Consider the following 26,966-nt stretch of genomic DNA (forward strand, 5'->3'; position numbering starts at 1 on the left):
AGTGAGCACCTTATCGGTGTCAGCTCTCCAAATGCTGACAGAGAGGTGACAGATTCTAGAGAAGTTCCTGTTAAAAAAAAAAAAGGTAACAAAAAATAGTGAGAGGCCTGGCAACTGTAGCTTTTATCCTATACTGGCTGTATTTGAAGTATTTAATAACTGGGCTTTAAAGAGAAGAAAACTCAAGTTTTCTGAGGGTTCTGAGGGTAGCAGTTTGCTGAGCTGCTGGCTTACCTTGGTGCTCAAGTCCATCACTGTGGTAGACCACAGCTGTTTCAGGCTGTGTAGCTGTGCTGGTCACCACACTGTGACAACTGAAATGATCTCAGCTTCTAATGTTCATTTAGCAACCTGACTCCCCTGCTAGCTGTAGCTCTTCATGAAGAAAATTTCATCTTTAAAATTCATAATCTGACAGTCTGTGTTGCTCAGGTTCTTGCTTAGATCCCAGCTCTCTATCCATGGGCTACATTTGTCTTTTGGAGAAACTGTCCATCTAGATATATTCTCCTACTAAGCTGTTTGCAGTAGTGTCATAAAAGTCCGTGAAAAGCTAAACAAGATAAGTGTGATTGGAAGAGTGACATTCTTCGGTTCTTAAGAGGAGAGATCACCTGAGCCATCAGCCATCTCTTCCTTGCATAGATAGGGCTGGGGAGGCCAGTGCAGCTGCACTTGGCAGGATTGAACTCAGAGTATTGATGACACATACATGCTGAGATATCTCTCTCTCTCCCCCTCTCTCTTTCTTTCTCCCTCTCTCTCTCTTTTTCTTTATGTATATCAGGGAACAACCCAATGAAAAAGAATATATGAGGAGACAATTTTTCAGGCAAGGGTGAACATAGTGTTGCAAATGCTTGCCTGCAAATCAGAGTTGTATATCTCATGTTCCTCGGGAGGAAAGTAAGAGAGTCTCCTTAGCATGTCTTTAATAGTAAGAGCATGTTAGGCTATTTTCTGCAGGACTGTTTTGTACTTAAACACTGCATTATTCTTTGTTAATGTTATTGCAGATCTTTATCTGATTTGTTCTCAGTTTCCACTGCATATAGTTCACCTCTTCTTTCACCTTTGTCTCTAGACCTCAGCCATGTTGGGATAACAGCGAGAGCAGACTAGTTCTTGTAAAAGCCACGGCTTTTATTCTTACTGATTTATTTGTTTAAGTACAGAGTATTCCTCAGTTTCTGTCAGTCAAAAAATAATAAATCGGGTCATTTTCTCAGTTGATCAGGAAGAACTCTTTTAACTCTGAAGGAGCTTTGTGTCTGACCACTCAAATGCAGTTTAGTTTGGACAGGCCTTGCTTCAATCCGTTCTGTCCTCATTAAAAGAAAAAAGAAACAAAAAAAAAAGAAGAAAAAGAAATGCAGTGTTGCTTTCATTAGGAGGACTGTATACTGAGACAGAGCTCTGTGGCAGCATAGAGAATGAAATGGCTCTTGGACTGTCATCAAGCACAGATGGGTGATGCTTGGGAAATCTGTTTTAAGCCTGAGGTGAGGCTTCTGATACAAGGTGTGATGTCTCATCACAGAAGAATGGTCATAAAAGCTGAAGATGCCATAATGAAGAAGTGATGGCCCAGAAAGAAACAAAAGCTTTATTCTTATTAGAGCCCCTTGAGGTTTTTGATCTTTCTTTCATGCAGACTTCAAAGATCTGGAAGTCCATGTGAGACCTGTTGAGTAATTCTCATAACTACTTCCATATTTTAATTTCATCCACTGGCCAAGTTCCAAATCCTCTTCTCCCACAATTAGGGATGCAAAAACCCTGTTATAATTACCTGTTTTAAAGATAGCTTTTCTGTTCATTTCAGCAGTGGCTAAGAGCAGTCATGGATTCTGCTAGTTACTTGTGGAGGGAGGTCTTTGCACTTCTCCTTCCCTCTGTCACATAGTAGTTAAAGGAGATTTTGGGAAGGATGGCAGAAGGAACTTTTGCTGGAGCGTAATTTTGCTATCCCATATCAAGATTTTTTGTTCAGCAAAAAGATGATGATCACTACAATTTGAGTTTTTTGAGCTGTGGATGTTTTATACTCAGAAAAAATTATTTGGAACTCAGTATAGTCAATTGCTGACCATTCCCTTGGCATTTAAAAGTGGTAAATAAAGTTAGTTCTGGCCTCTCTCTCAGCCAGGGCCCTAGTCACTGATATTTTGCAAAGCTGGGGAGGGTCCAGCTAGTAGAATGTACAGCTTCTACCTAAGTCACAGCAAGGTGAGGGAATAAGAAAAGGGCAGTGACTTTGCCATATTGCCCAAAGAGATTTATACTTCTCTGGCTTAATTAACCCTTGCATCTCTGAGTGCTTTTGCTGGAAACATTGTAGAACGACTCTGCTGTGGATGATCACGCCCCTTCTGCCAACCACAGCACAGAGCAGGATCGCAGTGAATGTTTGAATTCCCTGGTTACTGCTTTCCTGAGGTCTGGAATAGAAGTAGTGCACAGAATTTGCAGGCATACAACCATTCTAACTACCATAATAAACGAGTGACACTAGATTTGAAGTTTTCCCTGAGCCCCTTCAAAAAATAAAGATCCAAGTAAAGATATCAAGACTTTTGCATATTTAAGAAAAGAATTGTAATAGAATTATTTAATATTCATTTAAATTCCAATCCTGCACAGCTTATGGAACAAATAACTTGTTCAGTGCTATCTAAATTGAATGTCTGAAGAAATAGAAATGTTACTGATGTTCAACAGGTAGATGGCAGCCACTTAGGAGGCCAGAGGGCCAAAATATTTTGCTTAGTCTTTAGTCTTTCTTTCTAATTGGGAACTTTCTCTGATTCTGCCTTTATGCTCCTTTCATGTTTCAGATACAGAAAATCTCAGGGCGGCATATGATGTCTTTTCTGCTTTTAGCTAAAAGTCCTGATTCCTGATTTCATTTTCTAGCAGTACGCTGGTGTTGAAACCCATTTAACAGATGAGCCTCTTGTGTCCTGGATCTTGAAGTTGTACCTGTAGGCCTTAGGACTTGCACCGGTTTCTGTAGTTCATCTGTACTGGGAGCCTTTTATGATGAAAATCTGTTGTGATCTCTTTGTGGACTTCGATATAAAAATAATGAAGAAGATAAGCTTGAAATTCTTCTTTCTTTGCCTTGTAAGATCCACACCTGTGACACCATGAATGGTTGTGAGGGGAATGTGAGGATCTGAGTTTCTTATTATTAGGTAGAATTAGTGCTGTAGTAGCAGCAATTTCTGTGGTTTTCTTGGAAACATAGTTAAGTCAATCTGTAGTGTAGGGAGGCAGATTTAAATGGTCTAGGGGAGGAAACTTCAGTGGGTCACTTTGGCTGCCAGTGGCTGTTTGGCCTGATGCTACACTTGTCTGTAAAGTGGCTGAGACATCACATTATTGCATCTGTGGCTTCTGCTATACAAACAGCAGATATTTTCAGATAAGTGCAGATAAATTTTCCTGTTCACTGGGAGAAGTAATGCAAATCAGAATGTCAGTTTTGATTTGTCATATTCCTAGAGGATAGTGTGCATGGGTGCTTTTCTTATGAGGCTGTCTATGCTGCAGATAGGTTTAATTTTCAGCAGGGAAAGTATTATGCAGCTTATTTGATTGCAAATTTGTTTGAACAGCTTTCAGCTTTATATTTCCCAGTTAGGTAATGTAGCTTTAGATACTAATTGCATAATTGGCTTGAGTCACACAGATTTAAGGTACAATGCGCCTGGTCTGTTAGCTTTAAGTGGCTTTATACATTAGGTGCCCTGCAACTGAATTTAACTCTTTTTTTTGTTGAGTTCTCTTCCAAATAATTTTTGTCTGAAGAAGAAGGATTTTCTTGGTACTCAAGGAATGACCATCCCTGTTCCTGAAGTTCTGATGCTGGAGTATGCATGTTTTGTGGATTGGTGTAATTTCTAGCTGGTACACCAATATGATGAAATAAAGTGATTTTTAAAACTCAAAAGTGAGTGCATGGCACAGAGAGCATCTTCTCTACATGTTTCTTGTGGTTTCACTTTCCTCTAGAGAGGATGGTGGGAGGGATCATTTTCCAGTCACAATTTGATAACAGTGAGCTTCACACTTAAGATTCGTTCTTTCATCCCTCCATTTCACAGGTCTGAAAGATGCTACAGGCTCTGAGAGTGATGGTGGTGACTCTTGCAGTACAAAATCGGAAGGAGCCAACGGAGGCACGACAATCCAACCCAAGAAGGTCAAAGGTGTTGGCTTTGGAGATATCTTCAAAGACAAACCCATAAAGCTACGACCAAGATCAATAGAAGTTGAAAATGACTTTCTCCCAGTAGATAAGGTACGTGTCATTTCTTAATTCTCTCTTGGTGTTGGTTTAAAGAAGTTTTCATGTGAAAGTTCTAAATTCTGTCACTGGCCAAAACTTGAAGCTTTATTAAGGTCATTATTTCCTAATCTTTCTGTAGAGAAGATTCTGCCTTTTTTTTTTCTTTTACCTCACAACAGAAAGTGAATTCCAGTGAGGTTAGCTGCCTGCTAAAAAGAAAAATAAAATTAAAAATTAATCAATCTAAGCAATGTTCTTTAGGGAAAAAAAAAAACAAAAAAGTGCATGGTTTCCTAATGAATTAACAACTAAAGAAAAATCCATGAAATTCTTCCTTTAAGTGAACAGTTAGATTTGAATAGAGTTACTAATATGCTGAGAAGTGTTAGGAGGCTTCCATAGTCTCGAGTTTGCTATGGGAATAGTTTCATGATGCATTTTATTTGCCTCCATGGTGATTTTAAGAAGCTCCTAGGCAGCTGCTCTTGGTCCCTGATGTGGCAACTTCTCACTTCTGAGTCATGCTTGCCCAGTGATCTGATTTATAGCTCAGCACCTACCCTCATATGCACCCTGAGTTACAGGAGAAGGGAAGGTCCTGCAGAGCCGGGGTGGAAACTTTTAAGTTAATTATGCTGAGGGAGATTTGGTTAATATTTTGCAGGAGACCATTTTTCAGTCTCTGTAGGGAGGGTAGTGAAGAGCTGGGATAATAATCTAAATAAAGGGAAAACCTAGACTGTATTACTCCTTGACCACTGTTGACTTTTTCAAAACTTGCATGGTACCCTGCTTGCCTATTTCTATTTCTAGGTGCAAACTTCTGGTTTTGGCTTTGTTCATGTGCAGGGAACAGCTGAGCTGTATTCCAATGGCACCTCATCAAAGAAGTCCCCCTGAAATATAAGATAAGGACAGGTCAGGCCTGGTGGTGTTCATTGAGTAGTAGCTAATGAACCTTCCTCCTGCCAGGTTCAGGGAATGGGGTAGAGAGCAGCAAAGTCAGCTTTTCGTGGAGCCATGAGAGTGTCTCTCTGCAGCATGTTTATTTGTGACCCTGACAACATCACAGTGTTTAAGGTGCTACTGGGCTTTATGAAAACTTGCAACTGAGCTGAAAAAGGATTTTTACTAGAACACAAACTTACTTAATAAAAGGGTTCTTCTTGTTATTTTTTAACCCATTTTGGAGGACATTTGGTTTTGTAATTTGATGGCTGCTTGTGATATTTTACTTATGACAACAAGTATTTCCTTACGAGTCCTGTGTAAGCAGAATTACTTTGTATATAGGAAGCAGCTGATAACAGGCAGACTTAAATTCATGCATGGCTGTACTTAAGCCTGTGTTTTTTCCCTGGGACATTAAAAAGTCTTGTAGCTTCAGCAAATATGTATTTTAGGAATGCAGTTCTACAAAAGGTGAGCTGTTTTAAATTATTAATTTTCTGCATGTAGGTATGTGAACAAAATATGCAGTGCAGGAAGAAACTCACCTAAAATAAACATACTATTACAATTTATATAATAATAGTATTTATAATGGTGTGTAACATAGACATGCACTTGTAAGGCACTGACCATAATTCAAGTGTTGCACGAAATTCAGTTCTTCTAAGTCTGATATAGGGAGATTAGAATTTACAAATGATAACGCTCTGTTAATGTCACATGAAGGATTTCTTTTGTTGCAGTTTACTATAATTGTAGTTATCTCTACAGTAGTGATTGTAAGTGGGAACTGACTAAAATAAATTCCATATCCCTTGAACTCTGGAGTCCTTTGTTTTAATGTGTTCACAAAGTGCTTATGAAGTCGCTTTCATTTCTTGAAGAAAAGTCTTACTCCACTTTATAATAATGAGAAGTCTTACCTTTGTTTTTCACAAACAACAAATAGGTTTGTTACCCAGCAGAAAAGTGAATATGGCATTTTCAGGAAACAGAAAAAAAATTTCATCCTGCCCACAGAACTTCCTTCCTATGTCTTCAGATTTCTCCTAAAGTTGGCATGGTTAGCAGAAAATAATGGCTTCATTTTGTGAACACAATCCATTATTTGTGTTTTAAATGTATAGGTAACTAAAACCAACACTTCTTTGCTGTTGTTGCTTTCATCCTGTCTTAGGTTTAGGTTAACCTTTGAGAGGTGCTATTCAGAGTCTTCAGCACTGTGGTCTTTGCCCAGTAACAGCACCAAAACATGAATCAGTGACACAACATTCTGTTACCACTGCAGACCATTAACCTCCCCAAATACTTGTCTCCTGGCCGCAAGAAATTTCTCCCTTGTCACTGCTGTGTGCTTTGCCATTTGATGCTGTCTGTGAGGGAATCCTGCATTAAATTTGCCATTCCATTCAAGGTCATATTTAGGTTGAGAGCTCTGCATACTAGTTCAAAAGTGTTGCAATGATCCTGCAGAGTGCCAAATCGATACATATTTTTCTCTAACAATGTAGTTTTTAAAGGGATCTTTGCCCTGGTATGTGTCTTACTCCTTTACAAGTAGCCTCGGTTTTTCAATAACTTGTAATCTTTTGAAGAAGTAGAAACAATGTTTATCTCAATTACTTTTTTTAAAGTGCTTTCTGAAGTTTGGAGACCCTAAAACTTTCTATTGCTTCCTCTTGATAGTTATTGATGAAATATTACTGTAATGATACTGCTACATTTTTGATTTGAAATTTCCTAACAATTGCTTTTTAAATAGCATCAGTAAATTACTGTGAGGATTTTATAATGTGGAATTTTTTATAACATGATCATTCCTATGGAAAATGTCAGTCCCATTTACATAAGAATCAACAGGGTCTTATTTTGTTGGCGTTATCACTTCGTATTCTAATATGTTTTCCATTTTATGAATCACAAATTTAGATCATATTTCACACAGAATTAACAGGATGCTAAGAAGGCTTTTACTCAAATATTGGCAGGAATATGAGGGCAGAAAGGTTTGCTGCCAGTAGAACAGAAGCAGATGCCACTAGGCTCTCCCGTAAATCATCGGGCAGTTTGATGTAGTTCAAGTGTTTGCCCAGTGGTAAACAATGTAGGATATAGTGTCCCTTGTCTTTTAAGGTGATCAATAGACTCTCAATAAAAGGCAAAACTGAGGAATTGCATGAAACCTCAGTGGTTTTATTGGTGTGCAGAATTAATTGCTTAGCTGTTCTTTGTTCTAAAAATCACAGAAGCAGATTATCCTAGGGAAATTAGTGATGCATTTGTGGGAGTTTAATTTGAGCAGTGCCATCAGACCTCTGCTATTTTAGAAAAATAGAAGAATCAAATACTTATGCTTTGTAGTCCATTTCATTGAGTGTTTGTGCCGATGAGTTGATTGCTGGCCATGTATAACTAGAATCAGATTCCTGAGGCATGGCTCTGTCAAATTTCCACTGATGATAGATATAAGTGAACTGTTTTACAATGCTGTGTGTGATTGAAGACATAGCTTGCCTACAGATTAATTTTTAGAAGAAATACAATATGCATATAGATATGTTGTGTCTTCTGAGAAAATTCAGTGTAACACTCTTAAAGTAGTACAAGGTTTATGGTCAAATAGAAATGCCTGTTTCACGTCTTCCTTCTGCTTGTGCAGCTTCAAGACATTTAAACAAGTGCTTATGCTTATTTATTTTTTTCCATTTTCATTTTTTAATAGCTTATGTAAACTGTCTGTTTCTGGGCTGGACTTCCTTGCAATATTGGCTTCCATTGTTCTAACAAGCTATCACATTTTCCTCTCCTGTATCTAAGAATAAACCTCTACAAGTACAGGAAAATTAATTCAACCAATACATTCCATAGTGTGAATTAACTGTATTGGATTGGGTTGTGAGTTGAGGCTTCAGTCTGGAAATGCTAAAGGTCACAATAGGTGAATATAGAATAAAAAGTCTTAAAGAGCTATTTTTATCTTTCTGAAAACTGCCCTTACTTCAGAAGAGTCTGTTGAGAGTATTTTTTGCATTTTCCATTTGAGATGTATTTGTAATGTTTTTCAGTCAAGACTTCCATAGGTGGCTAGCAGAGGTGAATTTGGGCAGAGCTAAATTTCACGAACAGCCTTTGATGAGGTCACAGTACTGTTAGCCAAAACCTAATGTAAATTATATACTTAGCTATCAAACTGGGGAATATTGCAGCCAGTGTAATGATTTAATATAAAGGGGGAGGCAGTTATGCCTTCAGATTCAGCAGCTTGTAAGATCTAGTTAACTGGTGTTTAGGGATCCTTACTGCAAAACACTGAATTTATAGGGAAATTTTTTTTTTGGTGTATATTCAGTATGTTTGGAAGAGGAGAAATGGAGAAGAAATAATGGAAGTAGACACAAGGGCTATAAGGGCTAGAAGCTCCTGTCAATTATTAAGTCTACCTGTCCTTTGTAATAAGATAGAAATTTGTAAACTCTTGAGACTGAGTGCCTGCAAGGTCTGAGTTTCTATTTTTAGCTGGCGAGCTGGGGACCCAGGAACTGCAGTGAACGCGTTGTGCTGGCAGTCTGTCTTTGCCACACCTGTTCTGTCAGTTCCTGCCTGGTTCCTTTTAGAAAACATTTTTACCTCTTAATTTTCAGTAGTTTAAAGAGAATTCTTTGAGAGATGCAAGCTGGAGGCTCCTCCTGGTGTTTCTAAACTGGCTGACGATGTGCCTGAGCTCTGCCAGCCCTGACCAACAGCACCTGTGGTGTGTGGCCAGCCCTGGTTCTGTGTGCACTTGCCTCTCGCTGCTACCTCCTTTGCCTCTCCAATGCCTTTGGAGGTGCTTGCTCCCCTAGCAGAAATGTTGAAGCCAGTTTTCAAAATCCTGAGATAATGAAAAAGTGTATTGCAAGCAAAGCCACCTGGTACTGACTACAAATGGTATTAAAGACACCTGCTGAGGCAGAGCATGTGATGGGAGCACAGAGTGTGTGTAGTGCTTTGCACTTGAAAGCACAGGTTTCTGGCATTCCTTTATTCAGACATTCAGGCATCAGTGATGGCAGCAGCAGTCATGCCAAGCATCAGCAGTTTGTCAAATTCTGTGTAGGAACAGAGGAAACACTCATCTCTTCAAGCAACATTCATGTTTTGCTTTGAAGTTTCTGTCAGCTACGGTCTGGCATCCCTGTCCAAGCCATTTATTCTAGTGCCACCTTGTGAGGAAAGCTACAGGGGAAAAAGGACCCTGACCCCTTCTGCAGTTGTCCCGAGAGCAAGCCTGCCTGCAGTGGGGTGTCACTCCTTTGCTGGTGTCACTTTCCATTCCTTGAATTCAGTGTGGAAACAGATTCATGTGTTTCTTTCATTATGTGAAAAAATAGCACAGGCTTGCAAATGGTGGCTGGTGTTCCTGAGGCAGTGGAACTTTATAAATAAACACCTATTCTGGAGGAATAAGAAAGAAGGGTAGGGGAAATAAGGTGAAATGAGGGACAGTCAAAAAGCAGCTTGCCCCTTTGTGGGGAGGCTAACTCAAACCAGGACCTGGCACCAACGGAATAGAATGGAAAATGCAAAATTAAGTTTAAGGAGAGGAATAAATTTGATAACCTTAGCTGTCAGTGACTCTCTGCTGAGTCACTGAAGTGTGCAATGTGAGTGAAGAGTGACTCCTGATCTCCTATATACTTCCTGCCCTTCCCTGCTATCCCATAAGATATCTGTGCTTTTATGTTCTGTTAGTTTGGTTTCTGAAATATTCAAGCTGCCTGAACAGAGTTGTCCAAGTACTGCTGACATGGCTCAGCTTGCACATCAGTCTGCACTAGCAGATTTTGGCAGAGGAGGTTACCCACACACTGGTTTGTGCTGCTTGTGATGTTTTATTAGGGTTGTTTTTAAAGCAGTTATTGGAGTCTAAATAAATTCAAGTTAGTTGTTGTCTGTGCCACAAGACTTTATAGTATGGATGTATTTTTGTATAGTTGGACTTATTCAGAAAAGATTTGTCGATATGAAAGAAGCACATCAAGCATATGCATGAAAATATTTTCAACTTATGTTCTTGACTTGAACTACTTGAAGAACATCTTAAAATAGAAGCAGAGTAGTGTAAGAAGTACTGATAGTACTAGAAGTTATTCATAAAAGCAACGTGGAAAATCTGGTCTGTTCTCCTGGGGCAGCACTGGGCTTCTGCCAGAATGAGTTCTTCTGGAGGAGTTCTCTCTGGGAGGGAATACTCCTGTTATTTCAGTCATGGGTTTGATTAGGAAATCTTAGGATGCTCCAGTCAGAAAAACAGGATGTGTAGGTTTAAGCTAATGCAATTTTATTTCATAATAGGATGACAATAAAAGTATGTATGTTGTAAGTTGCTCTGGATCCAGCTGGTGATCATTAGCTTGTTAGTCACTGTAAATCTCTGAATTTCAGTTGACTATGTAGCATTACCAGACCTTTTACCCCAAGAGGCATTTTAAAAGAAGTATCATTAAAAAAACCAAAATGCTGTGCTTAAATAGCTTAGAATAAAGCTGATTTCCTGAGTTCCAGAGATACTCGATGGAGACATAAACTGAATTTCTAGGAAAGTTTGTCTCATGTTTCAACTTCAGTACACAGAAAATGCTTCAGTAATAACAGTACTGACATGCAAGCTAGCTTTTTTTGCTGTCTGATGATCTTTTAAGAGAACTGCATCAATATGTATAGCATGCCTAATAATAGCAATGAATGCTACCTAAATAAAAGTAATTTATATAAATTGATATAAAAATATTTGAATTAGTGTAATCAAGACTTTAGGAATAAACAGTTTTTTAAACCATGGCATAGTAAAATGAATTTTTCTTTTTTGCCTCACTTGGATTTTGTTAGATGATATAGCTGATTTTTAATTGCTACATCTGAGTTGTTAAGTTTTATAACTTTGACAAGATTATAAAAAAATCTAATGAAATAACTTCTGATATTCTTAGCATACATGAACTTAAAGATTAAATAAGAAATAGAGTTACGTGAAAAGAAAAGAATAACCCACCTGACTTCGAAAATTACATAAATAAAAAGGCTGACGACTGTAAAGCAAAGGGAATATAACCTCTAACGTGAAATCTATACACTCTTCTTTTGTTGTCTATTTAGCTTTATTAGCTTGTGGATTTTTTCTGAAATGTTTTCTTTCTTTATATTTCCCCTAGTTGAGGATTATTTTTTAAAAGTCATGCTTGGTGCCATGGTCCAGTAACCACGGCAGTAGTGGACCAAGGGTTGGACTTGATGATCTCAGAAGTCCCTTCCGACCCAGCTGATTCTATGATTCTATGATTGTAGTACTTACACTTTTATATACTCATAAACTGTATAAAGTATAAACATGTTACAGATTATTCTGTTCTTTTAAAGCCAGTGCCAGTAACTGTGTGTTTTCTGGAAATTAAGTTTATGATATATTGTAATATAACTTTAAAATAATTTGTCATTGGAAAATAGAAATCAGGAAGAAGACTGCAGCCTCAGTAGGACTTCAGACTTTGCTCTAAATTACTCCTGAAGGTGTCCTGCAGCACAGTGCAGGCACAGGGAGCATTGTTGCAAAAGATGTTGCCTTTCCTGTGAGCCACGATCTTTTGCTAATTTCCATTCTTTAAAATAGCCTGATATTTTCTTCTGAATATTTGTACATGCAGTGATAGTCCTACTCAGACCAGTTTCCGTTTGCTTTCAGTATAAGACCAAAGGGGGTCTCCGAGATCATCTAATCCAAACCTCTCAACTGGACTAGGACCAAGTATATCTAAGTAATCCCCAAGAGATTGCTGGTTTTTAAAAAAGCATCCGTTAAAGATAATTGTGTATCCTCATACTTACTGTTTTAGCAGCACATATACTGTAATAGCCTTACTCTGCAAAATAACTTTTTTATTGGGGTGTTTTTTGTTGTTGGTTTTTGGTTTTTTTTTTCCTTTGGGTGGCTGGTGGTGGTGGTGGTGTTTTTTGTTGGGTTTGCTTTGTTTTGTTTTGTTTTATTTTTTATCTTTTGTAGGAACCATCTTGAAAAATTTAATCTCCTCCCCTTTACAATCTGTATACTGTCTAAGTCTGTCATGTCCTTCCTTATACAGTTTCTTAAAACTAGAGAGAAATTTTTTTTGCTTTCACCTTTTTAATGTGTAAATTCAGAGGCTTTTCTCATGTCCCATAATTGTGTTGGCACTCCCATTAAGAATGGCTCTGTAGAGAGTGGGCTGTGTGTCTATAGGGAATGCACTAAGTATGCCTAAATATGTCCATTGTAGATGTGTTTGTGTGTAAATACTTGCTCAATAGGCAAAAGTAAAGTCAAATGGGAGTGAGAGTGTATAGTATCTTGTGGCTTGCTTAAGTATAAATCTTTAATTTCTTCCAAATCATCTGTGTCTTTCCCTCCACTGCCCTTATTCAGTCATTTTAAAGTTGAATGTTTATAGGGAGGCAGTATTAAGAATTTATAAGATTTTAATGGAACAGAGCATCATCTTAATGATATTTCAGTTTCTTGATCATATTTCTTTAAAAACAAAGGCTGAAACAAAGACATAAATTACATGAAATTTCAACCTTCCCCCCCAAGAGACCAATACACTCAGAATTTGTCATAAGCTCATTTACCTATAGGGTTATTTGCAAAACTTTCTGCCTGGGCTGTTCACAAAAGGTCTCTAAATCGTCACTCACATCCTTGCTTTTCCTAGCTGTTGCTCTCAAGAAGCCAGGAGAGTCTAAGCTAGCTTGGGAAAGGAGAGGAAACTTCTTGCTGTGTGTGAGCAGAGGTAGGAAAAGCTCCAGATTTCCTGTAAAATAAACAAGTGGAACTTTTGTTTCCCCGGGATGGCCCAGATTGTGAGTCAGTGTCAGGGCTGGGCTCCCGCTCTCACTGAGCTGAGCTCATGCAAGGAAGGGGCAGGACTCCAGGACTCTTCTTGGACACTTCAAGCTGCTGAAAGGCAGCTTGGCTTCACAATGGGAGAGGAGGTATTTATTTTACAATTAGTTGGGGTTTTTTTCTGTGGCTGTTTAAAACTGTATTGTAATACTTCTTCTGCAGAGCCCTGGTTTCAACTGCAGGGTTCTTTGGTTCTTCTGCACGTTTTGTAGGTGCTGGGTAGGTAAAGAGAAGGAAAAAGAGTACTAAAGTCCATTTCTGCTATAGAGGACCATATTAGAATAGGGAGTTACTTTTGTATGAAAACATATTCTATCCTGGCTCTGTTTAGCTTAAGTTTTTTCCTTTTGGCCTGTTTGGCCATTAAACTTGCACAGATGTTTTCTGTTCCTATATGATGTGGTTTCAGTTTTCTTACTGTAAAGAATAACGCAACTTTATAGTTAAGCAAGATGAGTTGCAGAGTCTTTAGGATGTGTTGCTCTTTCGAATGTTTGCTTAGTAAATGAAAATTCACCCCCCACCCCCCTTGTTTTTTCCTTCCTAAATACCCTAATAAAACTGTACTTCTTCTTCTTGGCAGAAAAAAGAGAAGGAGCTTTATTAATTCCTCTTTTTTGTGAGGTGACATTTGTACAAGGAAGGAAAATTGATGTGAATGAGTTCTGGAGAAAATTATATTGGGATAATAAAATCTAAATGGAAATGATCTTATTTTCTTTTCTTTCCCCTCCCAAGAAAAAGCAACTAGAGTCAACTGTTGCTTGTAAAATTTTATGTAAAACTGAATAGAGAGATATCAGGTAAACTGTTTAATGATTTGCAGATACTTTGGGAGCTCTTAGTACAAAAATGTAAATTTTCTTCAGCTTTGGCTTTTCATAGCTGAAGTCAGTAAGCTGTGTGCAGAAATGAAGCAACAAGTTTTCTGAGTTGCTTTTTCTCTTAATATTTGCCATGTGTCTTTCTCTTTTTCTGCCTTAAATAAAGAAAAGAGGAAGAAGGGAAGGAGAAAGGATCATAGACCAGCCAGACACTTGGTAGGATAAAAATCTGTAGGCCAGTTTCTAAGATGCCTTTTTAACACTTTGTATGTGTTTCTATAGGAGGTTGGTGGCATTCTGTGTTTCTAAAATAGAGCTTGAATACTAGGGACATGAGCCTATATTAGTACAGTTAGTTGATTAGGTGCTTCATAAAAACTTCCAATAAAAGGCAAGGAGAAGAGAGAGAATGGAGCTCCTGGGGAGCACGTCCTGATGCAACAGCGACTGGTAGCCAAGTTGGGGCTGCTGGTGCCTCCTTTCTGCTGGGTGCTGGGCTCTCTGCCACCCACTGGCCACCCAAAGAGCAGTAGACCTCCATATGTTCAGCTGATGCTTTCTTCTGCAGCTGTCTCTGTACCTAAAGCACTTGCTGAAAAGCAAAGATGAAACACATGATATTATTCATTTTCCGCTTGTGTTTCGAGTTGCTTGTTCCTCTGCAGTTTTCCCTGTAGAGTTCAAAAGACATAAAAGATGTCCCTGTTTTTCCTCAGTGGTGCAAGGTGTGTGTGTGGGGGGAAACCCAAAACTAAAAAGTGAAAGTTAAAGATAATCTGAGGAGAAAAGAAGAAATATAATACTAAAATGGAAGAAATATTTGCTGTCAACACTACAGCTGGGGTAATCTGTATGACAGTATGGGTTTACTCTTTTTTTTAATAATCATTGAGTTTGAAAAATATAATCGAACAGCTACTCGTCAGTTTGTTGAGAATGTTGTAACTCTCACAAAAGAGCAAAGAACTATTCTTGCCACTTAAAAAAGGAAGATATTAAGGAAGTGCCATTCTTTGCTTACTGTTTTCCTAGAATTTTATCTTTTTTCCCTGTAGCAGTTCATTAAGGTTCATTAATTTTTGTAAAAGAGAGAGGTTTCATAACAGCAGTCTAAGCTGGATGGTAAAATCTGGATCATGCCAGTTACCAGCTGCAATCTAGACAGGCATGGTTCTCTTGGGAGAGCAGGAAGGAATTTCATTCACTCAGTGCAGACTGACTAAAGAATTTTTCCTAGAGGAGATAGAAATTAATTGTGAATGGCAAAGGCAAATGGTAAAATTCATGGCAAGGGGTGCAAGGAGACATGTTTTCTTTACATTTATGTGAGCCACAGTCAGTAAAAGAGGAGAATGAAAAATAAAGCAGGGAGGAAATAAGACTTTCTGCTCAAAAACCACTTTTGTTACAAAAGCACCTTCTAGCATTGCAAATCTGCAGCTTGAGGAAGAAAGAAAATGCTCATTTGGATGTGCACACTTCCAGTGCTTTGAGATGAGGCAGCTGGGAGCGTGCTGTGTGCGTTTCACTCTGTATTTGCCTTTTATTTCATTTACTAAAGTCTTTTTACTCATCAGTGGTTCTAATATGTCTCACTCCATTTGTTTCAACAACATCTATCTAATTTAAACTCTTACATTCACTTTCTCACCATAAACATTTTAGGAAGGCAGACTTTTAGTTCATTAATGGTTTGAAACCGACAGCCTGACAGCATCAAATGTCAGGATTCCAAATTTTACAGAAATATTAGTTATGAAGCATGGAAGTTAAGACATGTAGGTTTCTCTCCTGTTCAGCACATCAAGCATATTGGTAGGAAAAAAGCCTCTCCAGTGCCCTCCATGCCCATAATTTCAAATTTTAAGAACTTATCAAACTATGAAGTTACAATAGCTTTGGAGTCGAAACTCACCTGCTGGTAGAACAGGTTTAACTGTGGAGAACACTCTAAAAAGCAAAATTTGCACTGTTCTGCTCTGCAAGCTACCCAGAGTTTTAATGAGAATGATGTTTCACTGATAATGGTTTTGTTTTCTACTCCCTTTTCCATCAAAGAGGTTAAGCCAAAAATGCATGTTTTTCGTACTTATTTCTTCAAATGTTATTTGATATAGCACAGATTTCTCTGGTGAGTTGCATAATACTAATGAAGATATTCTTCATCTGTGGTTTGTAGACTGATGGTGGTCTGCTAAACACCTGGTAGTTTTTGTGCATGGGTAGCTGGATGAGACATTTGGTGCTGGCTCAGGTCATTTCTAAATGGAGCTCAACAGCTGGAAACAAGAAAAAAAGTAATTTTCCATTTAAGCAGTTCTGAAATCGCTGAAGAGATGTTTTGTCGTTGCAAATGGGAAGTTAGGAATTTGTAAAACAGTCTCTCTAATTAGAAGTCTTCCCCACCATGAAGGTTTGAGACTCTCCTTTAAATTCAGAAGTATAAATTACATGAATGTGGATTATATAAACAGTTACAGTTCAGTGTAAACATCAATATCATTGCTGAGGGAACACTTTGTATTCATATACTGAAATACTGTGCATCTGGAGACGAATCTATAGCAGTTTCTCAGGGAAAGCAGGCAACAGTCAAAGCCTTTCTAGACAGCTTGACAGTGTCGGAATTAATTCAGGAGGTTGGTAAGTTGTTACAGGCGCTTGACTTGGTAGTGTTGTGATAGATATAATCCACTTTACAGGTCATAACAAGTTGGAGATGGCTAGATAGGAAATGTAAATATACATTTCTGTACTGTGGATTTGTCTTTTTCATTGCAATAGCTGACTGTCAATCCAGTATTTGGTTTTTATAATCTTTCAGATTCATAGTGGGTTTCTTTGCTTCTGTGGGAACTACAAAACATGGCCCAGGACAGTTGCATATACCATAAAGCATTTTTTAGTTTTGAAGTTCTTACATTGAAAATTTCTGTAGTGTCCTGCAAATCAGAAGATTTTAATTAACCTTTAAGACTTACTGCTTAATAATTTTGAAGACTTTTCTAATTATTTTCTATATATATCTTGTTCTCCCTATGGTTTTGCTTTCTTTTTAACAGAAGAAGTTAGTGTGTTTGATAACGTTTGGGGGAGATAGGAGTTTGAGTAATTCTTTGAAGTTTCCCTTGAGTTATCACTTTGGTTTTATGTCACCTTACTTTACTTAAGTTTACTTTCTGAAGCGTACCGTATTCAATATTCCATTTCCATATGTTAAAGAATAATATTTCCAGGAAATGGGAAGATCCTGAGACATCTTCAGTTCAGAACCGTGCCTGGGCTCATGTTGTGCCTCCAAACAGTAGTCAATTCAGAAAGCCTGAGGAATAGTGTGAGACCAGGTCACACATACAAAGAAAATCCTGCAGTGAGTCTTAACAGCCTCTAGTCATTTTGAAGTTCGTGTTTAATAACCATAATGGATTTTTGTTCCTTGTCAGATTGAGTAGTCACATTTTCATTGCAAATAATGTGTTAGCATCTGTAATTTCTGTGAAAGAGTTCCAATCTGCTGGATCACACATTGTGGGAAGGAGTTACCTCCCTTTGTTTTGAATGTGGTACGTGCTAATTTCATCTAATAGCCCTTAATTTTTATTACTGGAAGAGATAAGTGAGTCCTTAATTTTTATTACTGGAAGAGATAATTAGTGAGTCTTCCCTAACTACCTTGTTAATGTCTCCTGATTTTTATAGATTTGTGTCACCTGTGTGTATCTTTTTCCGAGAATAAGGAATCTGTTCCATATGTCTTTTAATCACTTACTTATCCAAGTTAATCTTTCTTAAAAAAGGACAAACAGTAAACTCTTCTGAATCTCAGTTTTAGTTTGGAGTGTGTACTGAGGTCACCATTTCAATCTTCTTCAGGAGCAAGGACCAGCAACTTTTTTATTTGTGTGTTTTAATGAAAATTACTGTCAGTTGGCTTACAAAAGATGACAATGGGCTTGTATAAAGACAACATTGCATCGCTGTAGCATCACTATTTATTGATTTTGTAGCTGGATTTATAGATTTACTGATAATCTATAGATGGATAGATCCAGATAGATAGATAAGGAGAGATCTTCAGATAATTAGCTGACTGCTCTCCTGGCAAGTGACATGCATGGGCTAGACAACTAAAATATTTAGAAATAGCAACTATCATGGGATTCTTCTGATTGAATTTATGTGTCTATGGTGTTACTAGTATTCAAGCTTTCTTCACAGTCTGTGGACTAAAAGGCATTATTAAGATATGAGCTTTCTTTATCCCAAAGGAGAAGTCCAGATGAACTACATGCTAAAAGGGCTGTTTTACCTCCATCGACAGAAGGGAAGCTTGCAGTGACTGCCCCATATGGACGCATCTGGCTCACAGTTGATGTTCAAATGAAATTAACTTCATCTTGATTAACTATTTCAGAACAGCAATATCTTGGCTTTTTTACATCTCAGTGGCAAAACCAGCTGAATGCCATCATACTGAGAAGTAAAACCGGATTACATGTAAGATATGAGGCTCATGCAGTCACAACACAGCAGAAGGGATGGCCAGCCTGAAACCCTACATTTTAAGATTTCTTATCTTTTCAGTAACTAAGTAAGAAATCATGCTAGATTATGACTGAAATAATGAATAATTGTGAATAACATAATCAAGAGATAAAATTTGATTAATCCAAGATAAAAACAATAGCATAAGATGGTTTTAATTGCAGGACCTGGTGCTTTCTCCTGAAGAAAGTACATAGCTAAAAGTCTACCAAGGAACATACTACTCTCATCTTTGGTTGTGGAGTAACAGAATCTGAGCCATCAGGGAGTGTCAACATACACTGATTAAATCATCCTGGCCTTCCTTTCTCCCTCTCTTTTTTTCTGTATGTAATCATTCACAGTGGTAAGCCAAAGGTAGTGCAGGCTTGTAATTTTTTCTTTATTTTCCCTTGAACATTCAGAATCATATAAATAATTACTTGTCTGTCACAGCAAGTGATTTTCTGGAACTTCTCTTTATGTGATTTTCAAATACTTTTTGATGTAATTAAGTAAAGCACTTGAAACTTATTTTATTAAATATTTCAGAAGTTACAGTTATTTTGAAAAAATAAAGTAGTTTTTAATCAAAAGAAATGTGACTATTCCCTAAGTATTCAAAGCATTTATTCTCAGGCTTGATGTTGTTTAAGCATTTAACCAATGAGAAGAGGTAGTTTTGCTTCTTCTTTTTAACTGTAAAAAAGAATGAAATCAGAGGAATAACCATCAGTGATGAATCAGAAAACAAAGCCCCAGCAAAATCATGCTTTGTTCTAAAATTTCCCTTGTCTGGGGACCTCTGGGCTGTTTGCTTTGTTTACTTTCTTACTCGCCTGTCTGTTTGGATTCCAGGGCTGTGACAGTGGGTGACAGATACAGTAATTGTAAGGTGCTCTGACAATCAGTGCTGTATTTCTAGGGCACCAAGTGAACTGACTGTGATGTAACGTAATCACAACCTGTTTCCCATTCTCTGGAATGAGAACTAGAGTATTGTAGTAGGATTTAGACTGACATGCTGTTTTTACACACCCCCCCATTTTTTTTGTCTTTTGCATTCAAGAATTAACTTTTACATTTGGTAAAAATATATCAATTTCTGTGTGAACACTAGAAAACAATTTTCCCCCAGATACCTTTAGTTTTTCTGCACATGGATGCTCATTCCAAAAGCCTTTAACATTCAAACAGCATATACTCACTGACTGCTTGAATATTGCTTTCCTCTAAAGCAATGCTGGCGTCTGTCTCGTAGCCAGTTCCCAAAGGACTGATGTTCATGAACAGCTACAGGGCCCCCACCTCTTCACTCTTGACTTTGGACAACTTGTCTGCTTTGTCCAAACTTATTAATTGTGGTAAGAGTCAGACTGATGCCTGAAATTGTGTTAATTTTCAAGGAGGTCCAGTGGTATAAAGGCTTTGATCTTTTGCTTTGTAACACCAGAATATTTATTTGGAGAAACATCTTTTATTCAGAGATCTGTTGATTTAGTCTAGGCAGAGAGAATTAAGATGCCTCTGACAGCGTCTAAGTACAGGGTTTTGCAGCTTTGCTGTAGAAGAGTAAAGCCTTTCACAGGTAATTTTTTATTTTCAAAATAAATAAAGGATTTATTTCTTTCAAAAGATATACTGTCATTCAGAAGTCCTGTGTTTATCCAGCTCCAAAAGTCATCTGATACAGACATCAGTTGTAAAAACTGCACTTTAGTCTGCTGGAATATGGACTAAGTGTGAAAATGTGTCATTTGAAGATTGTCCAGTAGAAGATAATATAGCTTGACTATGTGCAAAGAAACTATAATATGAAGTTGAAAACACTTTAATTGCTTTGTTGTTTGCATTCTGTGAAACATTTGCCAAACATCCCACTAGAAAGCACTGTGGGTGTGTGCTACATCTGATGCTGTTGTCAGGGGCACCCATTCTTTATGGAAGCATCATCTGGTATGTAGAGCTGAGTGTCATTCATGTTTCAGCTTTTGAGTGATGTAAAGGCAAGCATCATTAAAGAAAGTTCAGACCGTGGATCTGAGACAGAGTCAGGTTATTACAGGTGGGTGCCTCCAGAGAGGGATTCTGAACAAAGAAATCCCTGGGCCATTGTACTCTCCCAGTCTGTGCACAAGATCTTCACGTGCCCTGGGGGTGCCTCTTGGTCCAATGGAGATTTATGGTCTGGGATCTTCCAACACGTCACTGGATTCTTTCTCCATGTCCCCATGGGCAGCCCATTAACTGCTCTTATCTTCCAGATTGGGGCAGCTTTGGGACCCTCCGGGGTCTCAGCCCTTATCTGAAGGTATCTTGTCTGTCTCTTGTTTGCTCCCTTGCTGAGCCAGTCATGCTAACAAAGGGAGCTCATTTAAAGTTCGCCTATGCCAAGCTTTGAGCAGGGAACGCTCCTGCGAAGCTGTTAGCAAGTTATAATTAAACCTGCACAATTAATTTCTAATATTCTATAAGTAAACTTATTTTAATCTCCAACAAGCACTTACACAGCCTTTCCTTGGTTTGCCCTGAGTTTGGTCCAATTGTGATATCCTGGCTCGAGGAATTACTCACACACACTGTGAGATGCTCACCATACTTTCCAGATAAGCTTGTATAAATAAGTGCTGCAACTGAGAGTTACACCTTACCCCTTTGACCATAAATTTTCCTGCCTCAGTTTCAACCAATGTTTGTGCAGCTATTTAGTGAAGCAGATAATGTTAAAACTCTGCTTTTTTCCTTTCTTCCCTTCTGCAACACTTCAGGATATGGGTCAGTTCCTTTCTCTCTCCTTTCAGATGCACCAATGTCACAGCAGAGGGGAGGAGTGGCAGCCAAGGCCAGCTCCCTGGGGATGTGCCCACCTTTGGTGGGTGGGCTCAGGCAGTTCCCTCTCTCTTACTCACAGCAAGTGAATTATGAGACACCCGTGAGACACCAATTATGAGACAATGTGTCTCTCTTCTCATACTCAGAGTAAATTATGAGCAGGAGAATAAAAAAGGTTTTTGCTTGCCTGTGCTTGAGACAGCCTGCTTGTAACTGGGGACTTGACGAACACTGGTTTTCTCTCCCATCCGTTCACCTGACCTAGTTTTAAGGAAATTACCCTGCGCTGTGGTGGGAGTGTCCTCAGAGATGATGTCAGTAGAAATGTGTGCAACTTGGGCAACTAGGGCTCTCTGTGTTAAGTGGAAGTGCAGATGTACCTGCCTAGTTGCTATTAAAAAATATAAATAATTGTGGTTCAGGAGAATACGGATAGTATTTCTACCAAAGCAAAGCTGAGCAGAAAGCAGTTACAGAGGAAGAAACTATTTTAAATAACTGAGACAATCAAATGTGCAGACGGGTGCTTAGTTGCACTTTGCCTAAGGGATTTTTGTTTTCTTTATAAAGTTTTCTTAAAATTCCTATTACCTTCTTGTGCTGGTAGTGTAATGTGGTGACCCCTTGGGAAAGTTAGCTCTGTCCTTTAGGGAAACCTTAGGATAGCAATACTTGATCTTGCTGTCACAGAAAGTACTTTATGTGGAGCTGAATGTTGGCATCATGGGAAAAACTGAAATCCTGGACATTTCTCTTACTTCATCTCTGACAGAGTGAGGGCATTTTGACATGTGGAAGTCTTTGAGGTTTTTATATTTTGACTCTTTTTTTTAATTTAAGGTCTGACAGGTAGGATGGATAGAGGACTTGATGACATTCCTTAAGCACTTGAAGCATATTAGGAAAAAAAAGAAATTAATTTGGCTGCCCCCTCACAACACCACATGTGAGAAGATTGTTTATGCTCTTGTTCATCCAGAGCTGGAAGAATATAATGACCATTTTCCACTTTTTTGTGAAAAAATGTTCTCAGATACAAAATGGACTGTCAAAAATACATTTAAGAATACAGATTTTATATTATCACTAATAGTGCCCTTGGATTTGCACGCAAACCTATATATTAGATAATTCTCTTGCATGTAAACAATATCTAAAAATACTAGCTGAATGCTGAGAGGAAGTATTGTGGTCAGAAAAACATGGTATTTTTTTCCCCCGACCTAGTTATTGATGTTTTCTGAAATTCTAAAAGTTTATAAGATACATAACTGTCTTTTCCTGCTTTGTATAAAGCATCAGTGCATATTGTTATATTTTCACTATTCAAACTGAGTTTAAATTTAAAAATATTAGTGTTTTCGGTTAATACACCTCTTTTTTATGAATTCTTTGATGTCTGATATATTTTTTAGAATGTCTTCATGGAGTTATATTCCAAGTAGCAGTTCCAAAATATTTTGTCTAGGATAAAGACCTCAAGACACTTTCCAGAATAATACTGATGATGAGTAAATATGTTTTTCCTTATTCCTGAGTTAATAGGCTGTTGCTTCAAGAAGCCTATATATTGTTAAAGGAGCCTCAACGGATAAGTGTGTTTCTTTAGTGGAAAGAAGTATAACAGAATCTTCTGTATGGACCTACCTGTGCACAACTGACAATTTAATTTGAATTTTCAGATTAAATGTTCTAGAGACACTAGACCTCAATAACAAAAGTAGATAGACAAGGCAGTTTTTAACAACAACAGAAAACCCTGAAGTACAATTCTGAAATGTCCTGAAGAAGGAAACTTGGCCACAGGTCTTTTTTGATTCCTATGGTCAGGGTTCAGTTAGTTGTAGGAAAGTACTTTTAAGTGAGAAAATCTGACTTGTATAGTGCCTATTATGTGCTCTACTTCTCTTGTGGTGTTCTCTGCTGTTACAGGGATTGCAGCTGAGACAAAATATAGAAATGAAAGAAAATGAGACTCTAGATTGTACTGTGACCTCAGTCACGTGACTTTGTGTGCTTAAAGTCAACCACTTTTTTCATCACTGTTAATTCAGTATCAGAGGAAACTGGCCTGCAGTGATATGGATTTGCAATGTACCTAGATGCCATCAAGGCCTCTTCTCCCAACAGAACCTGTTATTTAGTGCTAGACTGTCCTTCCATTGGCTTCATAAAACAAAGCATTAATACTGGCAGGTTGCTGCTAAATCTGTCTCATCCCTCTGAATATCTGTACACCACATTATTGTCATTTTTCATGCTTTTATCAGGTGTTCTGCAGCAAGAGGGCACTTCACCCCCTTCCATCTTTAGGATTCACTTGTCAGGTGATTAGCAAAATTTGTGTCTGACAGCTAAATAATCTAATTATGCTTGCCTTGCAGAAATAGTGGGATCAAGATTCTGCCTTTTTTTTTTTTGATAATGTTCTGTTGTGTCTTGTGAGTCAGCATAGGCTTGGAGTAAGCAAATACAAACTGTTTCCACCACGTGTTTCTTGTGTGACAGGACTAAGCACATCAGTGCTATCTCCAGAGTAATGTAAGTGGAACGAGGCTCACTGCCACCATCTACAAAAGAGATTTATGATAAGTAGCATACTGGAGGAGGATAGAGGGAAAGTGAAACAGTAGTTTTTAGGAGTGTCTCTGTACCACCGCGCTAGAGATACAAAGGCACAGGATGATATGCTGGTCTTCTTGCTGGTGCTGAAACCATTCTGCAGCCAAGAATTCAAGCTATACAGCTCTAGAGAGAAAATGCCAAACTTCACTTGTGTTTGCAGCCTGGCAATAAGGACACTGCTGGGAGGGTGTCATTATGGGCATTCTGGTTCATGCTGTGTGTGACTTTTTATTGCTAACATTATTGACAACATGATAGAGTTAGGTAAATGGAGAGAGGCGGTTTATGCTCAGAGATGTCAGGGGATGCTGGCAGAGTTGAGGATCCTACTCATGGATTTGGAATGTTTCATTCCCAAAAAGCCCTTCAAGTTCTAAATCTTGTTTTCTACCTGTGTAAGGGGTCAGATCTGCTTGCTTCTGTTGAGCCTCATAGGTAGGAATGAGTCAGGTAAAAGACTAACATGAAAGCTGGAGTTGTATATCAGTATTTTGCAGCATAGATCAATGTGTTTAGAAGGGCTTGGACCTTCTTCTTATGTAAAGGAAGAACAGAGGAGGAGAAAGAATTACATTGAAATCTTCAGTTCAACCTCCTTAGAGTGTTCTTTGCTCTCATGTTTCCTTTTTTTTAGAAATGAAGGAGATTTTGATAAATTGCATTGGGCCTTCAGCTGAAGAAGAGACCAAAATATTCTATAGTAACTAGTCCCTGAGAAGAAAGCCTATGTCATGCAGATATGTGTTGGATCAGCAAGAATTTAAGTTGGGCTTGCTTGGTTCTCCTTGCCAGTAATAAACTTGGTAGATATTTGACCTGTCTGGGAGTATGAGTGATGTAGAACAGTTGGAGAGTCAACAGGAAAGTTGCTGGCTTATATGGGAGGAGATGTTACTGTCTCCCGTTTTTGTTTTCTTGTCAGAAAAATTGTAACTCTGATAACGCTACTTGATCTGGGACTCCCAGCACACAGATCTTAGCAGTATTTGAGGTTTTGTCCTGTTAAAGCAGAACCATCAGACTTAACAGATCATAGAGGATTCAGTGTCTCTTAGAGCGAGGCAAGTTTATCTTGGGTGTTTCCTAAATGAACAAAGGAGTACTATATTAAATTTCTTGGAAAAGGTTCATTCATGTTTTCCATTTATAGATCAGTATAGACCATTTGGTAACATAAATAAATCGTAATTAAAAAATATACCTTCTTTTGTACCATTTCAGAGGAAGAGTAAAACATCTTGGCGGCGCAGGTCCACCTGAAACTAGATTTGTATGGCTTAGCAATTTTTATTCCCTTTTCCTATCAGTAGTGCTCATGTCACCTGTAGAAATCCTAGAGTGCAGTCTCCTTACAATTAAAGAACACCAGTTCCACTTGTCTTCTCCTCTCCCTATCCCACAAGAAATGCACATGTTCACTCACTGGAGTGGGTTCTGTGCAACCCTCATTAAACTTATTTGAATTATGCCTCCTAGCTCCCCATAGAAGAGCAGCCTTGTTTAGATGGTATTCTCTGTTCAGTTCACAAGGAATCAGTTGGTTCCCAATGCTGATTTATCACCTGCACAGGCATTCGTTCTGAATGAACAGATGAATAAATGTTTTCAAGCATTGCCCTTGCATCAGCTTCTGTAAATTAAGAAATTACATTGCAGCGTGTCTTTCCCCTGGGATACACTAATATCTTCCCTTTTGCCCATGATTCTTTTGCTGTGATTTGTAGCTTGTTAAATCTTAGCTTGTTGTGGGTTTATCTGGGTTTTGGTTTCATGGCATAAAATCAATGATTCATATATGGTGAAGCAATTACCAAATTATTTCCTTTAATTAATTGCTCTTACATAACAATTTCATCTTTAAAAAAACCCCAAAACTCCCCTAAATTATTACGTTTGGATATTGTTTTAGTAAGCATGTCTTTCTGAGTTAAATAGCGGTGCAGGTTAGAGTACATGCTCTCATTATTTTCCAAACCATTTTGTGAAACAGAACTGTGAAAAAAGGTTTGATCATGAATGGGCATATACTGAAATGTGCATCTATCTTGAACTGCCCTCTTTGCCTCTGAACCAAAAGCTGTCTTCCCAATCTTGCTTTCATCTTGCAGGCATTCTGTGCTTTTATCTCTGTAAATGCCCAGTAGGTTCAAATTTTTCATTATATCTCTTTGACTACAATTTTCACTGTTTTCCAGCTAGATCTCAGTCAGCTCTTTCTCATGATCCTTCTTGCCTTTTAACTGCTTCAGCACAGGCAGGTCATGCACTTTTCTTAGTTTTACCCTTTCCTGATTTGCAGGAATGCGTCATGTCCTGTTTTTCTATTCTCTTCATATTCACTGCTTCAGTTAATGCTTCTTATCTCTCATTCCCACCTCAGCAAAGAATTTCAGAGGTTCTGTAGAGTTTTGTTCTTGATCTCTCTTCCTCAGCAGTTCACAAACTCTGGGTTGTAACTAGAGTCATTAGCTCAGCAGAAGGTCAGTTGTGTCTGCTGCCACCTGCAAGTTAAGTTGCAACAGGATGCTTTTGGGTACTGCAATTCATAGTTTGTCTTGCTGTCAACACAGATTAGATGACTTTTTTGGGCACCTCTTAAAACTATCTCTGTTCCCCAGTGTTCTTATCAGCCTGAAATCCCTGTGTGTATTTTAGTCCTTTTCATAGATATGTTTTGACACATTAGTGTACAAAATTACTAACATGGAGCTCTTATTATTCTTTATACAACTTAGAATTTTTCAGCTACTAGAAGTGCTGTACTCATATTGCTTCTCATATTGACCAGTGTTTTCCTTATGGTCCCCAAGAGTTTCCTTAGGTCTCTAAGACTAAATCTTAGCTCTCATCTCTTAGCTTTTACTCAGAAGGTCAAGGGATCATGGAGGAGGTTTCGTGGTATTTATGCATACATTGCCAGGAAAGGATGTTGAATGACAGCAAGGGCTTTTCAGTACTCCTGTTTATATAAACAAGTAATAGTTACACTTATTTCTTCAAG

At 38.2% G+C, this 26,966-nt stretch overlaps 1 protein-coding gene across 9 annotated transcripts in view; it reads left to right on the forward strand.

Moving 5' to 3' along the window:
- SH3KBP1 (SH3 domain containing kinase binding protein 1) overlaps positions 1-26,966 on the forward strand; it is a 223,755-nt gene that overhangs the window by 127,226 nt on the left and 69,563 nt on the right. For 8 of the 9 annotated variants that reach the window (XR_004355261.1, XM_032679340.1, XM_032679339.1 and 5 more), the window contains one exon: positions 4,110-4,306. Coding sequence is in view for 8 of the 9 variants with exons in the window: in XM_032679340.1 (XP_032535231.1) it covers positions 4,110-4,306 (197 nt within the window). In the remaining variant the exon portion in view is untranslated. Of the gene's footprint in view, positions 1-4,109; positions 4,307-13,222; positions 13,250-26,966 lie in introns of those variants that run through there. The other variant, XM_032679347.1, reaches the window with a different exon arrangement.

Source organism: Chiroxiphia lanceolata, chromosome 2 (assembly GCF_009829145.1).
Source record: "Chiroxiphia lanceolata isolate bChiLan1 chromosome 2, bChiLan1.pri, whole genome shotgun sequence".
NCBI lineage: Eukaryota > Metazoa > Chordata > Aves > Passeriformes > Pipridae > Chiroxiphia > Chiroxiphia lanceolata.